The 14,171-nt window shown below is 45.5% G+C and overlaps 1 protein-coding gene across 1 annotated transcript in view; it reads left to right on the forward strand.

Annotated features, from left to right (window-relative positions):
* Positions 1–13,300, forward strand: part of Rbm28 (RNA binding motif protein 28) — a 38,680-nt gene extending 25,380 nt beyond the window's left edge. The window contains exons 13-19 of the mRNA XM_032906852.1: positions 864–928; positions 2,793–2,951; positions 5,856–6,005; positions 6,295–6,369; positions 9,152–9,405; positions 9,960–10,062; positions 12,456–13,300. Of these exons, the coding sequence (XP_032762743.1) occupies positions 864–928; positions 2,793–2,951; positions 5,856–6,005; positions 6,295–6,369; positions 9,152–9,405; positions 9,960–10,062; positions 12,456–12,590 (941 nt within the window). The 3' untranslated portion in view covers positions 12,591–13,300. The remainder of the gene's footprint in view (positions 1–863; positions 929–2,792; positions 2,952–5,855; positions 6,006–6,294; positions 6,370–9,151; positions 9,406–9,959; positions 10,063–12,455) is intronic.
* The last annotated feature ends 871 nt before the right edge of the window (positions 13,301–14,171 follow it).

A 14,171-nucleotide genomic window follows, 5' to 3' on the forward strand; every position in this document is an offset into this window, starting at 1 on the left:
CATGGCCTGAGGGCGAACCAGCAATTATATTTCGAGATGTATTTCAGATACAAACCCCAAATTTCCTCCTTAACAGTGTTTTATTGTTTTCCACTTCAGTTGGTGTGGCTTCGTTAGGAACCGTCACCCATTTTGCAGACTAATCAGTTCCGTTCTCTGCTGTCTCGTTGCCTCAGATTGTTTCCATAGCAGGATTGGAAGCACAAGGGAGGAAAACTCAAATTACCTGCTTTTGTCTTTGTTTCTAATGAGGCTTTTGTTTGTTTTTAAGAGGTTGAAAAATACAATTGAAATGACTTTTTTGTATTATTGATAGGTTTTTAAATGTTTACCTAGTATCTTTCTCATAATGTCAGAGAAGAATGAGAAATTAGCTTTTAAGTATTCATCAGCCTACTCCTGTGTAGATGCATAGTCCCAGCTAATAAAGTTAGGCTGTCAGCTCTTGGATCCACAGCCTCTGAAACTGTAATTCTGTCCTCTAGTCTGGCTCATCTAATTAATGGCTGTGTGATTCTCACCCGAGTGCGTGAGGAGCAGCTCAGTGTCAGGGCAGGTTGTTGGTGGAGCATTCTACATTATAGCTGCATTCGATCGTCTTCCCTGCCTTCCTGTCTGACTTGCAGCCTGAATGTGATGCTGTTTGGAGGCAGAGAGAAACAAGATTGCAAAATGTTCAATTTGTCTTTAGAGCAAGTCTAAGTCTAGAACTTAGCCCTGTAGCTATTTTTGGACCTAACCAACTGGCCAACACAGTCCTCAGGGTCCAGTACAAAGGGTTTGCATCATTCAAATCACATTCTTCCTGTTGCTCAGTGAACATTCCCTTGGTGACATCTTGGCCTTTTTCACTCTTTCTGCAGTGATCCGCGCTGGGACGAAGGCTGCTGAGGGTGTGAGTGCCGCAGACATGGCCAAACGCGAGCGGGTGAGTGGGTGAGACATCAGTTACGGCTCTCATGGTTATGTAAGAGAATCAGAAACAATTGTTGGGCTACATTGCTCCTGAAGAGCCACGTGTGAGGACCACCCTTTACCTTGTCAGAAAGAAGCACACAGGTGAATGGAGAACATGGGAACAGAAGCTGTGTAGGCAGGCTTAGGCACGAGAGGAGATGTGGGTTTTGGAAAGAGTAGCTAAGAAACCTTTTGGGAGGGACGGTATCTATAAATTATACAATTACTATAGATCGACTTCATCTATAGGCTTTCTACCATTCACTGACACCTTGGCTGCCTAGTAGTGTATGGAGTAGCTGTTACTTTTGGACACATAGCTTACTTTTGTTGTTGTTTCGAGATAGTCTCATATAGCTCAGGCTGACCTCAATGTAGTCTACTATTTGTGAAGTTCTCATCCTCCATCCACCTTCTGAGTACTGGGATTACAGGCCCATTGCATCATGCCCAGTGTACATGGTGCTGAGGATTGAACGTGTGTGCTAGGCAGACACGTTAGCAGCTGGGCTGGATCTCTAGCTTATGTAGTTTACCTTTAAAAGGGCAGCCTAGAGCCAGTGGCGTGGCTCAGTAGGTAAAAGAGCTTACTGAACAAGCCTGGTTGACCTGAATTGATCCCTAGAACCCACAGTGGCTCAGAGAATCTGCCCTCCCTAAAGTACCACATGCATAGTCTGGTCCACACAGACACACACCTGATAATAAAATAAAGTAATTAAAGGATGAAAAGCCAGCCTAGAATGGTAAAGACACAGTGCAGCTGTGGAACCTTAGTGCTCAGGAGATGGTGAGCAGTAAAGGTAGTGTAGTGATCAGAGGAGCCACTATGTCTTTCCAGCATAGCTTTGTTTTTTATAGTAGCATTTTTAATTTGTTTTTGTTGTTGTTGTTGTTGTGTTTTGTTTTTTTAGTAGTGAATATCTGGATATCATGGTATTTGGGGAAGCAGTGCAATAAGATACACGGAGTTTTAGAATTACTTTCGCTAGCTTACTGGATTGTTTATGAGTGTTATAAAAAATAAGTTAACTTGGGCTGGAGAGATGGCTCAGCAGTTAGAGCACTGACAGCTCTTCCAGAGGTCCTGGGTTCAATTCCCAGCAACCACATGAAGGCTCACAACCATCTGTAATGGAATCCAATGCCCTCTTCTGGTGTGCATGAAGACAGCTGCAGTGTACTCATAAATAGAATAAATAAATGTTAAAAAAAAATAATAAGTTAACTGTAGGAAGGAAGTACCAGACATTTCCAGTTGGGTGGGTGAGGACTGAGCGTAAATGCTAACTTCAGTATTACCTATAAGAATATTTGTGCTAAGCAGGGCAGTGGTGATGCACACCTTTAGTCCCAGCACTGTGAGGCAGAGGCAGGTGGATCTCTGAGCAGGAGTCCAGCCTGGTCTACAGAGGGAGTTCCAGGCAGCAGGGGTTATATAGACAAACCCTGTCTTGAAAAAAACAAAACAAAACAAAAAACAAATTTGTGCTGGGGCACATTTTGAGCTATATGGGTTTTTTGGGTTTTTTTCTATTTTTTTTTTTTTAGTCTCATTTGGCCTCACGTCAGTGCTGAGAGTTAAATATTGATCTGAAGTTCCATTTTTATAAATGAAAAATTGAATCTTAAAATGTCATTTGACTTCTCCAGTTGGGCGACTTTTGGTTCAGATCTGACTCTGGAGTTCATGATCATCCTGCCTCCCTGAGCCTGCTTTTCTCTCCGATGGGTGTGGCATGAGATGGGGTTATGACCCCCTTCTTTTAGACAGTTCAGAGCCTGCCCGACAGATGTACTGTATGTTCAGAGCTTGTCTTTTTCTCCTCTCGCAGTTTGAGCTACTGAAACATCAGAAACTCAAGAACCAGAATATCTTTGTCTCCCAGACCAGGCTTTGCCTGCACAACCTCCCGAAGTCTGTGGATGATAAACAGCTAAGGAAGCTGCTGCTGCAGGCCACTGGAGGAGAGAAGGGGGTTCGCATTAAGGAGGTGAGGCTCGCAGTCAAGGGCTTCGTTTCAGGCTGTGGTGCCAGCGTGTCAACAGGTTTTCTTCTGGACATGTAAAGTTGAGTTTGGCAGTTTTCTTTTGGGAACTGTGTTTCATGTCTGACTAAATTACAGCAAAATGTGAGGAAATCTCTCATGAATTAATTTAGCAAGCATTTATTCAATCACTGCTGTGTGGTCAGCATTACATAAATAATATGTGGATTTTGTTGCAGAGAATACAATTTATGTGTTTTGGTTCCTAAAAGAGGTGTGTGTTTGCATGCCTATGTGTACACGTATTTGAAAGAGAGAAAGGGAAGGGGAGGGAGAGGAGGAGGGGAGAGAGAGGAGAAAAGGGAAGAGGAGAAGCGGGGGAGAGGAGAGAGAAAGTTCACAGAGCACATGCAGGGCACACATGGGGATGTCAGGACACCTCAGTTGTTCTCGGTCAGTCCTCACCTTCCAACTCGTCTGATACAGGCTCTCTTGTTCACTGCACTCCCACGCTTACTGTTCTCAGCGCCTCTGTTTCCACAGAAGCTCCCTCTCCCACCATAGCACTGCTGAGATGACAGACACTCACCATCATGCCTGGGCTTTTACATTGGTTCTGGGAATCTGAACTCAGGTTCTCATGCTTACGTGATGTCTTAGTTAAGGTTTTATTGCTGTGGACAGACACCATAACCAACTCTTAGAAGGACAACATTTAATTGGGGCTGGCTTCCAGGTTCAGAAGTTCAGTCCATTATCATCAAGGTAGTAACATGGCAGCACCCAGGCAGGCATGGAGTTCTACATCTGAAGGCTGCTAGCAGAACACTGGCCTCCAGGCAGCTAGGACAAGGGTATTAAAGCCCACGCCCACAGTGACACACCCACTCCAACAAGGCCACACCTCCTGATAGTGCCACTCCCTGTACATGCCAAGCACTGTGCCCACTGTGCCCTTTCCATAACCCCTAAGGTAGCGTTAACTATGTAAGGCTTCAGTACTCCGTCCTGAGCAGCACAGCCTTCATGTTGACTGCGTCTCCATTGAGTTTCAGAACTGAGTTCGCTCAGCTCTGTCTCTTTTGAAGGCTGTACCATTATACTGGCCTGAGACTCTTGGTTGTTTCCTCAGATAGACTGAGCTCTTTGAGGAAACATAGTATCTCGGTATTCCCAATCCTGTGGATGCTTGGCATAGAGTAATCTGTTGATCTTTAGACTTAAAAGTGCCATTGCCAATCTTGTAGGTGTGCTATATTTGGTTTTATTTTATAAACTGTATGCCTAATACCCAGAGGCCACTTTAACATATTCCTTGGTATTGAGCAAGTAGCATGAGAGGACAGTAATGTGTCAGAACGTGTGTGACACCACAGTTAGTTGTGAGTACCCACAGTATTTGTGTGTGCCCGTTTTGAGCTCATGCAGTTTAGTGCACTTCTGTACATTGTGCATGTACAGGCTGTAACCATTTCCTCTAAGATAAAACCTCCGTCCTGGAGGGAAGGTGGGTTGGTGAGCTTAGAAAGGAAACAACTCCTTAAAGGCTCAGGACCTTCCTGAAACTGACTACACACTCTAGACCTCTCACTCCTCAAGCGTGTATAAGCCGTAAGGGCTACTGAGAGGTTAGACAGGCTGAGGCCTGGAAGAGGCTCAGAGCAGCCAGGCTATTGGGCAGAGGCAGAGACCTGATAAGTTGCCTGGAGGAGGCCCAGGCCGTTGAGCTACCTGAAAAAGACACTAACCTGTCGAGCTGCCTTCAGGCTGTGCAGTGTGCTACACACAGGTGCCCAGCTTGTGAGCTGTCAACCCTGCTAGGGTGAGCTATTGATGACGTAGCTGTCTCTGAGTCATTTCTGCTTCTGTAAGTAACCTCCAGTAAAGTGTCTGGCACACCAGCTGGACTTTGGTGTTGTCCTTACCTTGGTCTGTCTTTGGTTCCCTGTCTTGGATAAGTAGATGTTTGTTCCCGTCTCCCCAGGAATCATGACAAAAGCATCATATTTTCCCCTTAGTTCCTTTATTTGTATAAGTTCTGCATCTCAGTGATGTGTTTTGAATGATGTTTGAAGTGAGTATATTGAAGTCAGGAATTCGTTCTCTCCGTCCCTCTGCAGTGGACAGACTAGGACCTGTGCACGGAGTAGTAGTATGTCTGTGTCTGTTGTACTTTGCCTCCTCCTCTACAGAAGAAGAGCAGCTGTAGGCAGTAATACTGTATAAGCCGTGCATTTTCTCAGATTACCGTCTGTGCTCCTCATGACCCTAGGATATTTACTGTATCCTGACATTTAGAGGAAAATGTGCACCAAAGAGTTTCTGCTGCTAACCCAACACAGCTGAAGCTCACTGTATTCCGGGGCTCATCCCATGTCAGGATTTGTTTTTTTAATCTAAAACCATCAGGTCTCCATTAATTTTCTTCCTGGGGGCTGTCTTCAGGGATCGAGTCTTTGGATAATTCTCCATTCTCAGCAATAAGTTGCTGAGAAGCTGAAGAATCCCGTAGCTCTTCGTTACATGCATTATGAACAGCTAAGTATTACAAACTTCCCTCAGGGCGTTGAAGAGATGGCTTAGTGGGTATGAGCACATAATGCTCTTGCAGAGAGACCTGATTTTGGTTCCCACTCCAGGGATCTCTTGCCTCTTGTGGACTCCGTGAGCACTGCATTCGAGTGCACATGCGCACACATGGCCATACACATATACATAAGATTTAAAAAAATACATTTTTCGGTGTTGGGGATTTAGCTCAGTGGTAGAGCGCTTGCCTAGCAAACGCAAGGCCCTGGGTTCGGTCCCCAGCTCCAAAAAAAAAAAAGGAAAAAAAATACATTTTCTCTGGAAGTTTTTATTTCTTATTCATAACTACGATTTTATTTTTCTTTTCTTTTCTACTCCCAGTGTAGAGTGATGCGAGACCTAAAAGCAGTTCATGGAAAAATGAAGGGTCAGTCCCTGGGCTATGCCTTTGTGGAGTTCCAAAAGCATGAGCATGCCCTCCGAGCCCTCCGCCACTTCAACAACAACCCGGAGACCTTTGGGCCCCAGAAGGTGAGTCTGCCCCAGAGAGACCCGTTTGCTGAGAGTAGCTGCCGTGTGTCCTTGGCAGGTGGTGGGAAAGAGGACCAGGTGGGTGGGGCAAGGTGGGGACAAGAGATGGTGAATCAGGTTGGGGTTCTCCTAAAGAGCGTGACTGGGCACCGCCTGCAGAACCAGCCTGTAAAGAAGACGGGAGAAGCAGCCTCAAGGATGACAAAAGCAGAGGCGGGTGGGGGAGCACTGGGCCCACTGCACCCCCAGATTGTGAAGTCTTATGAATGACATTGTCTTCCTCTCACAGAGACCAATAGTGGAGTTCTCTTTAGAAGATCGAAGGAAGCTTAAAGTAAAGGAGCTGAGAATCCAGCGCAGCCTGGTAGTGAACCTAAATTGGGTTTGGTTTTGTCCTGTGTGTGTGTCTGTGTGTCTGTCTGTCTATCTGTCTCTGTGAACCTAAATTGGGTTTGGTTTTGTCGAGTGTGTGTGTGTGTGTGTGTGTGTGTGTGTGTGTCTGCCTGTCTGTGTCTGTGTCTGTGCCATGGATTCTAGAGGTCAGAAGAAGACAGCTTGGGGAACTTGGTTTTCTCTTCTAGCATGTGTGTGCTGGGGCAGAACTTGGGCCATTAGGCTTGGTGGCGAGTGCCTTTGGTTGCTGAGCCGCCTTCCTGGCTCCTGTCTGATGAACCCTGAACTCACTGAGATCTCTCTGCCTAACTACTGGGAGTAAAGATGTGTGCCATCAGGCCCAGCCATTTTTTCAGGGGCTTAATTAAACTTTTCTCTTTTCCATTTTATGCTTCTGCCAAGTAGGAGTTTACCCTGTTTCCTAACACTCTCCCTGGTGGTTTTTTCTTTGCTGTCCCTCTCCTGAGTGGAAAGGGAAGAAAAGCAAACTGGTGTGATCCACCATGAATCTCTGTACAGTGTGTGGGGGCCATGTCAAAACAAGTAGCTGAGGCTTAAGTTCCAGAATCATCCACCACCACCACCACCACCACCACCACCACCACCATCATCATCATCATCATCATCATCATCATCATCATCATCATTTGAGACAGGATTTCCCTTTGTTGTCCAAGCTTGCCTTGAACTCAGAATCCTCCGGTCTCAGCAAAACTGCTGGTTTTAGACCATTTTCAATTTGTGTGGGAAGAAGGAAAATCAGGAGCTGTAAGGTTTCCTTTCTTGGCTCCATGTTCCCTGGCAAGTTACTTCTGCAAACTGTAGCTTGTAAAATAGGTTAATAACATCTGCATCCCTCATCTAAGGAGGCTTAAATAAGTTGATACACCATTGCTCAGCTGTAGTCACTACTCTCTTTACCCATCTTCCCTTGGGACATGCTGGGCTAGATTATCTTGAGATCCGTAATTATAGCATGCATCAATACTCGGCTACCATTTGCATGTGTAGCAAACATTCATAGTGTTCAGTGTATGTGAAAAGCATGGCAATCAGATGAGTGGTAACAGTGGCTAAAACTGTGACCTTTGTGGGAGAACCTGGGCTCTTACTCTTGGACTTACCAAGTTGTTTACAAACACCTTCCTGGTGTTTCTGAAGCTGCCTGCACTGTCTTAGAAGTCTTTGTTCCCTGTGTTTATATACCTACTACACTTTCCTTGTCAAGATGATCCTTCCTCCTCCTTCCCACTGTCAAATAAGCCCTTCTTACACAGGCTTTCATCAACCTGGTTGTTTTTGTTTTTATTTTGTTTTATTTATGTGTGTGTCTTGTATTAGTTACAGTTCCATTGCTGAGATAAAACACCATGAGCAAAAGCAAGAGTTTGTTTAGCCTCATGCTTCCAAAGGGGTAAGAGCCCATCCTGGCAGGGAGGGGTAGCAGCAAGCAGCAGGTATGAACAGAGGGGGAGGCTGAGATCACATCCTCAGACTGCAAGCCCAGAGCAGAGAGCCAGCTGGAGTCAGGGCAGGGCCATGAGCTCCCAAGACCTGCCCTCATGATGTATTTCCTCTTAAACCTCCCCAAACTGCGTTGCCAACGGGGACCAAGCATTCAGACACATGAACCTATGGAGGCCATTTCCACTCTCACCCTGCTTCAGTGCTAGGACCTCCTCTTGCCTTCCTTACTTCACTGCCCCCTCTCTGACGCTTTCCCCTTCTTCACGTTGACCTAGGTTTTCAATCTGTGGCATTTCCTTCCTCTGGAGGAATTTGTTTAGCATTTCTGGAAAAGTCCATTTCCTGGCCACAGTTCATTCGTTTGTTTGTTCGTTCGTTCATTCATTCATTCCTTTTTTAAAAATTATTTATGTTTGTGAGTACACTGTAGCTGTCTTCAGACACACCAGAAGAGGGCATTGGATCCCATTACAGATGGTTGTGAGCCACCATGTGGTTGCTGGGAACTGAACTCAGGACCTCTGGAAGAGCAGTCAGTGCTCTTAACCACTGAGCCATCTCTGCAGCCCCCCCCACCCCCCTTTTCTTACTGAGAAAGTCTCTTTCACTTTTGTGAAGGATAATTTCATTGAGTAGAGAATTCTAGATTGGTAATTTCATCTTCTGGAACTTCAGCTACTTCCATGTTACCTTCTTCTTGGCTTCATGATTTACTGCAATGTGACTGATAAATCTAGTTTGGAGTTTGGGATGTTTATTTTATTGGTTTTCTCTTAGCCCTTAGGCCTGTGCCTTAATGCCTGTCACTGGTCTTAAAATTTTTCTAGATGTATTACATTAAGTAGTTTTCAGTTGTTTTGTTTCTTCTGCTTGTGTTCACCTTCTTTGTGTGTTAAACTTGGGTGTGTGTGTGTGTGTCTTGAAACAGGGGCTCATATAGCTTAGGCTAGAAGCTAGCCTCAAACTCCTGACCCTTTCCTTCCTTCCAAGTGCCTAGGATTCTAAGTGTGTGTTGTCATGCCTGGCCCATGTTTCATCATGGACGATTGTCACCGGCTTTTGAATACTGGGTTAATGCTTGCTGCCTGTTCCTGTTTGCTGCCTTGTCCCCTGCCTAGTAGCTGTCCATTACTGGGCAGCTTGTAAACTGCTTGCATTTACTTTTCTGTGAGCTGTGTGGGGCCGAGTTCCTCTTTGACCAGCTCATGCCAGGAGCCTCCTCTGCTGAGTATGCCAGCAGGTAAACTGCATCTGGAAATCAGGCGGGCATTTCTTGTTTTATGTAGCAAAAAATGGGATCTAAGCCTGTGACCAGTAAGCCCCAAAAGGAACAGAAAGAACACGGAAAAGACAAGCAACAGAAAGCAGCTCAGGGCGGCACGCGGGATCAGAGTAAGGCGCCTGGAGAGCAGGGGAAGGGCCGCTGTACCTCGTGGACAGGGTTCCAGACCAAGGCCGAGGTGGAGCAGGTGGAGCTCCCCGACGGGACAAGGAGAAGAAAGGTCCTGGCGCTCCCTTCACACCGAGGCCCCAAAGTGAGGTGAGGAGCAGGAGAGCCTCGGAAGAGGGTGCTTCCCAGTGCATGGGTGGTGTAGGTGGGTCTTTGTCTTTGTAGCATTTGCTTGGACAAAAGGGGGACTTGTGCTCCCCTCCCCATGGGAGGTATCAGGAACGGCTCAGTCCCCACAGAGACATGACTCGTACCATGGCAGAGGGAACTCAGAGGAGCCACCAGGGCAGACTGCTAAGCCATTCTTCTTTCCTAAGCTTTTCCTGGCCTGTGTGTCAGCCGAGGCTCACCCGTTTGTTTCTCTTTGGGACAGTAGATTAGTGCTATGAACAAATGATCTTTAAAAAAATCTCGGTAAGTAAATGAAGGTTTCCGTGATTTCCATTGCAGTCACAGGCAACAATGAATAAACCCAGAGAAACAAACAAATGAATATGTAACTATTACGACTCAGGATATGCTGTTGTGGGCTCTATTTAATAAGAGTGACTGCTTTTAGGCTTAGAAACAGCTATGTAGAAAAGAAATTTGTCTCTTAAGCTCTTTCAGGATCCTGTGTGACATTTACTTGGCTCTTATTTCAGGCTGCGGGACAGAGGCAAAGTGAAGTCCCTTCCTTCTAAGAAGCCAAAGCCCCAGATGGGCCAGCGGAAGCAAAAGAAGCAGCAGTCAGCTTCTTCCCTGCAGGTGAGATCTGTGGGCCGTGTGGTTTGTGCTGCTGCTGCTCTGTTGGGCTGAGCAGAGAGTAGACTTTGTGGATAGCTGAGTGGGTAGTAAGGCGGCAGCTCCTAGAGGATGAGGGAGGCATAGTGTAAAAGTGGGGAGGAAAGTAAGCCCTTAGCTTGTGTTTCCTGTGCCTGCTTCCCCCCAGAAGAGTGTATGAAAGTAAATCCCACTTTACATGTAATATGTCTCAAAAGATACATTGCTCAGAAAATGTTCAGACTACATCTGAACGGCCAAGTCTACACACACACACACACACACACACACACACACACTCTCTCTCTCTCTCTCTCTCTCTCTCTCTCTCTCTCTATCATTATCATATCTACCGAGAGTAATCAGAAGCTCTTTATACCCTCTAAAATGTAGCCCCCATTACATTTTTTCTAATTGCCTCAAAGATGTTTTTATTTGTGGTTAGGAGTGGTTAGGATGCTAACAGAGCCCACACATTACATTTGCAATATTCCTCCCTCCTCCATTCTGTAGGTTTATTCTTTCTCACCACATTTCCCCACACTGTTAATTTGTTGGAGGATCAGGTCGTTTGTCCTTGAGGATGTATTTTATGTTGAGTTCACTTCCTGATGGTAACGTGTCTCGGTGACTGTGTGCCTGTCAGCTGGTGGTTAGGCCTAGAGCTGTAATCAGATCAGTTTTCTTGGATCACGTCACTTCACAGATGTGCTTCCTTGCACCTCGTCCAGTGCTGCAGTTTGGTCGTTGACTGTTAGTAATGCCAAGACCAGTCAGTAGGTGTCAGGTTGTCTGCTTCACTGTTCCACCTAGAAACCTTAGAACCCCTACCCCCTTTTCAGCTTTGTTTGTTTGTTTTGTTTTGTTTTGTTGTGCTGTGCTGTTGTGCTGTGCTGTGCTGTGCTGTGCTGTGCTGTGCTGTGCTGTGCTGTGCTGTGCTGTGCTGTGCTGTGCTAGGGATGGAACCCAAGGCCGGAAGTGCTCAGCTGCTGAGTTATGTCCCTAGCTGCTTACCTTTGGTTTATAACAACAATGGACTGTTATACAGACTTGTTATTTCATTATGAGTTACAGAATGGTGATTTTTCCAATACAGTCACCCCTTTTGCACCTAAGAATGGTGTTCTAAGAAATCTAGAAAGAAGAATCTTAACGTATAAGAAAAGCAAGCTTAGATGTTGTTTTTTTTTTTCTTCTCCTTGCTGTGCTAAGTTTCCAGAGTAGTGACCTATTGCCATACCAACCTGCTCTGGTGGCCTGTGAGACAGATACACACACACACACACACACACACACGGGAACTAATTGATACATATATGTATGTATGTATTATAAAATCCCAAATTTTCATATAATGCTCTATGTTTCAACCAAATGCAGTCAATCAAATGCAGCCATTATTCTTGTTCTGTCTAAGCCAACAGAAGCATCTTGAATCAGCTCCTGAACCCTTCTGAAGAGATCTTGTCTGTCTTTGGTAGTGTTGCTTTCTTGTACAGGATGTTCTAGGTGCATCTCACATGTTTCTTTTCAGTTTTTGGCGATAGCCAGTTTCCTAAGAAGCTCTAGTTCTTTTTAGTAGAAAATAATAGTTCTGTTGATCCTGTCTTGGCTCTCTCTCTCTCTCTCTCTCTCTCTCTCTCTCTCTCTCTCTCACACACACACACACACACACATATGATGGATACACACACACACACACACACACACACACACACACACACGGGTAGTTTGTCTGTGGTATGTCTATAAACTACAGACATGCCTAGTGCCCTAGAGACAAGAAGAGGGTGCCGTGTCCACTAGGTTTGGAGTTACAGATGCTTGTGTAACACAGTGCGGGTTCTGGGAACAGGACCAGGGTCCTCTGGAAGAGCAGGCAGTTCTCTTAGCATCTGAGCAATCTCTCCAGCCTCCTTGAGCATTTGAGGACAAGCTTTTATCTCCCTCCCCTTTAAGAATAAAAGAGTCATTAGCATCCTGTTCTACTCAAATCTGTCTCTGGGAAGTTTCTGACTATATCACACTATATTGTAGAAATCTAGTCTCAAAATTTCATTAATGGACTTCTTGTGTGGGCAGGAGCAAACAAGGGTGTCCAAACTAGCTTCTCCCAGGAAATCGTCTTCCTAGTGCACACGATCTTTGTACCTATGCATGTTTTGGATACCCTTGATAGGGCTTGAAATTAAGTGGGTAGCCCTTGGAAGGAGAGAGATGAGTCAGGAGTTCAAATGCACCCTCAGAGACATAGTTTCAGGCATGCAGAAAAGAAGAAGGCAGGTGAGAAGGCAAGAAAGCAAAAGGGAGGGGAAGGAAGAAAAAGGAAAAAAGAAAACCAACCAAACAACAAATCTTATGTTTCCTTTCTTTCACAGGCACCTAAGAAAAAAGCTAAGGAAAGTAAGGCAGAAGCCCACTTCAACCGACTGGTAGAACAATATAAGCAGAAGTTGTTGGGCCCTTCTAAAGGAGCATCCCTTGTGAAGAGAAGCAAATGGTTTGACAGCTGATAGTGCCTGCAGCCTGTAAGAAAGCCATGTCTCTCACTGAGGAAAGGATCCTAGGTGATACCCACTTTCTTGGGGACTCTGTGGGTTGTCTACATTCTTGGTCCGTTCTCCGGTGTGGTGTTGGTTAGCCACAAGGAAACACCTGAAAAGCACCATGGAGGTTTCTAACTTAACCGTCTTAGTGCTGAATCTGCACACGTAATTGCAACTGATTTCTAATCTCTTCTCAGATGGAAACTATTGTAGAAAGTGTTTCAGAGTACTGAATTTTAAAGATGCATATTTTGTTATGGAGTCTGTAAGTGAGAAATTGTGACTTTTTGGATGTGTCTCATTTTTAATATACACAAATACATTATTTATGAGTTTTTCTAAAAGAACCTTTTTAACATTTTTAATCGGTTACAGAGTTTGCACAACTAGGAACAGAGAAAATGCTTACTAAAGTAGTCTTGAGTGCTGGAGATGCCAGGGAAGGACTGAAGCCATCCGTCTGGCATCAGGCAGCACCTGAGAACTGTCTGTCCCTGGAGGAGGGGCTGACTGGGGATATGGTTGCGGGCTGGACACCAGCCTGACCACACATGGCCCTCAGCACCTTCTCCCAGGGACTGAGCTCTCTGGTGAGGGAAGGCAGTGAGCACGAGGCTCTGACCTATGGGCCTGAAGTCTTACCTGGTCCTGCAAAATAAACAGTTTAACCACATGGACTCCCGGCCCTTCCTGCACTACATACTTTTAAACATTCTTTCTACCTGTACTTTGTCTTGTCTACAGAAAGCTGGGCATGGAGGGTGACTTAGAGTCAGGGTCCACACGGATTCTGACACTATGGAGAGTAGGCCCTTGTGAAAGAAGATCAGGGGAGATAAGCAAAGCCCCGTGCTGTACAACTCTGATACACAATGTGGAGTACGTTGATTCTGCCCCCTCAGAGCCTTCTGCCTGCCCCGTCCCTTTAGGATCTTGTTTCTCAGATCTCCACTGAGCCATCAGCTCTTCTGCTGTTTCTTCAGTATCTGAAGTAGGGCTCCTCTTACCTCCCCCTTCTGACTCCTGACTGGATTCTCAGATCCTGTTTGTTTCCTCTTGGCACTAATCACTATCTAAAATTGTCTCCCCATTAAAACATCTGCTTTGAGACTTCCTCTTGTGAAGGAATAACAAAGGAACAGGAGCAGTGGTAGTCTGTAGAAAGGAAAAGGCTGAGAACTTAGCTTGCTTGGTTGCTGGCCTAATGTACTACTTTAAAGGATGCTATCCCAGAATATCGCTGAGCTGTTTTATCGCAGTGTCTTGGGAAAACCAACTAGCGCTCCAGAAAGCCCTTAATAGTTTAGAGATAGTGAAGGAAAAGTCATGAAAACTTTAGACCCTTTAGAGGTATCCCAAGGACAGGTACTGTGTTTAGGGTCAGTTCCAGACAGGATGGGAGTTTTGAACACTGTTACAAGTCTCCAGCAACACATCTGTCCTAGAGATCAAGTAGAAAGTGCCTTAGGGATACTGTCAGAATGGCCACAACTTGCCTGTCAGTTGGTCTAGTTTCCCTTGCCCGACTCAGTCTGCTTTCCCAGACAC

Source organism: Rattus rattus, chromosome 6 (assembly GCF_011064425.1).
Source record: "Rattus rattus isolate New Zealand chromosome 6, Rrattus_CSIRO_v1, whole genome shotgun sequence".
In the NCBI taxonomy this organism is placed as follows: domain Eukaryota; kingdom Metazoa; phylum Chordata; class Mammalia; order Rodentia; family Muridae; genus Rattus; species Rattus rattus.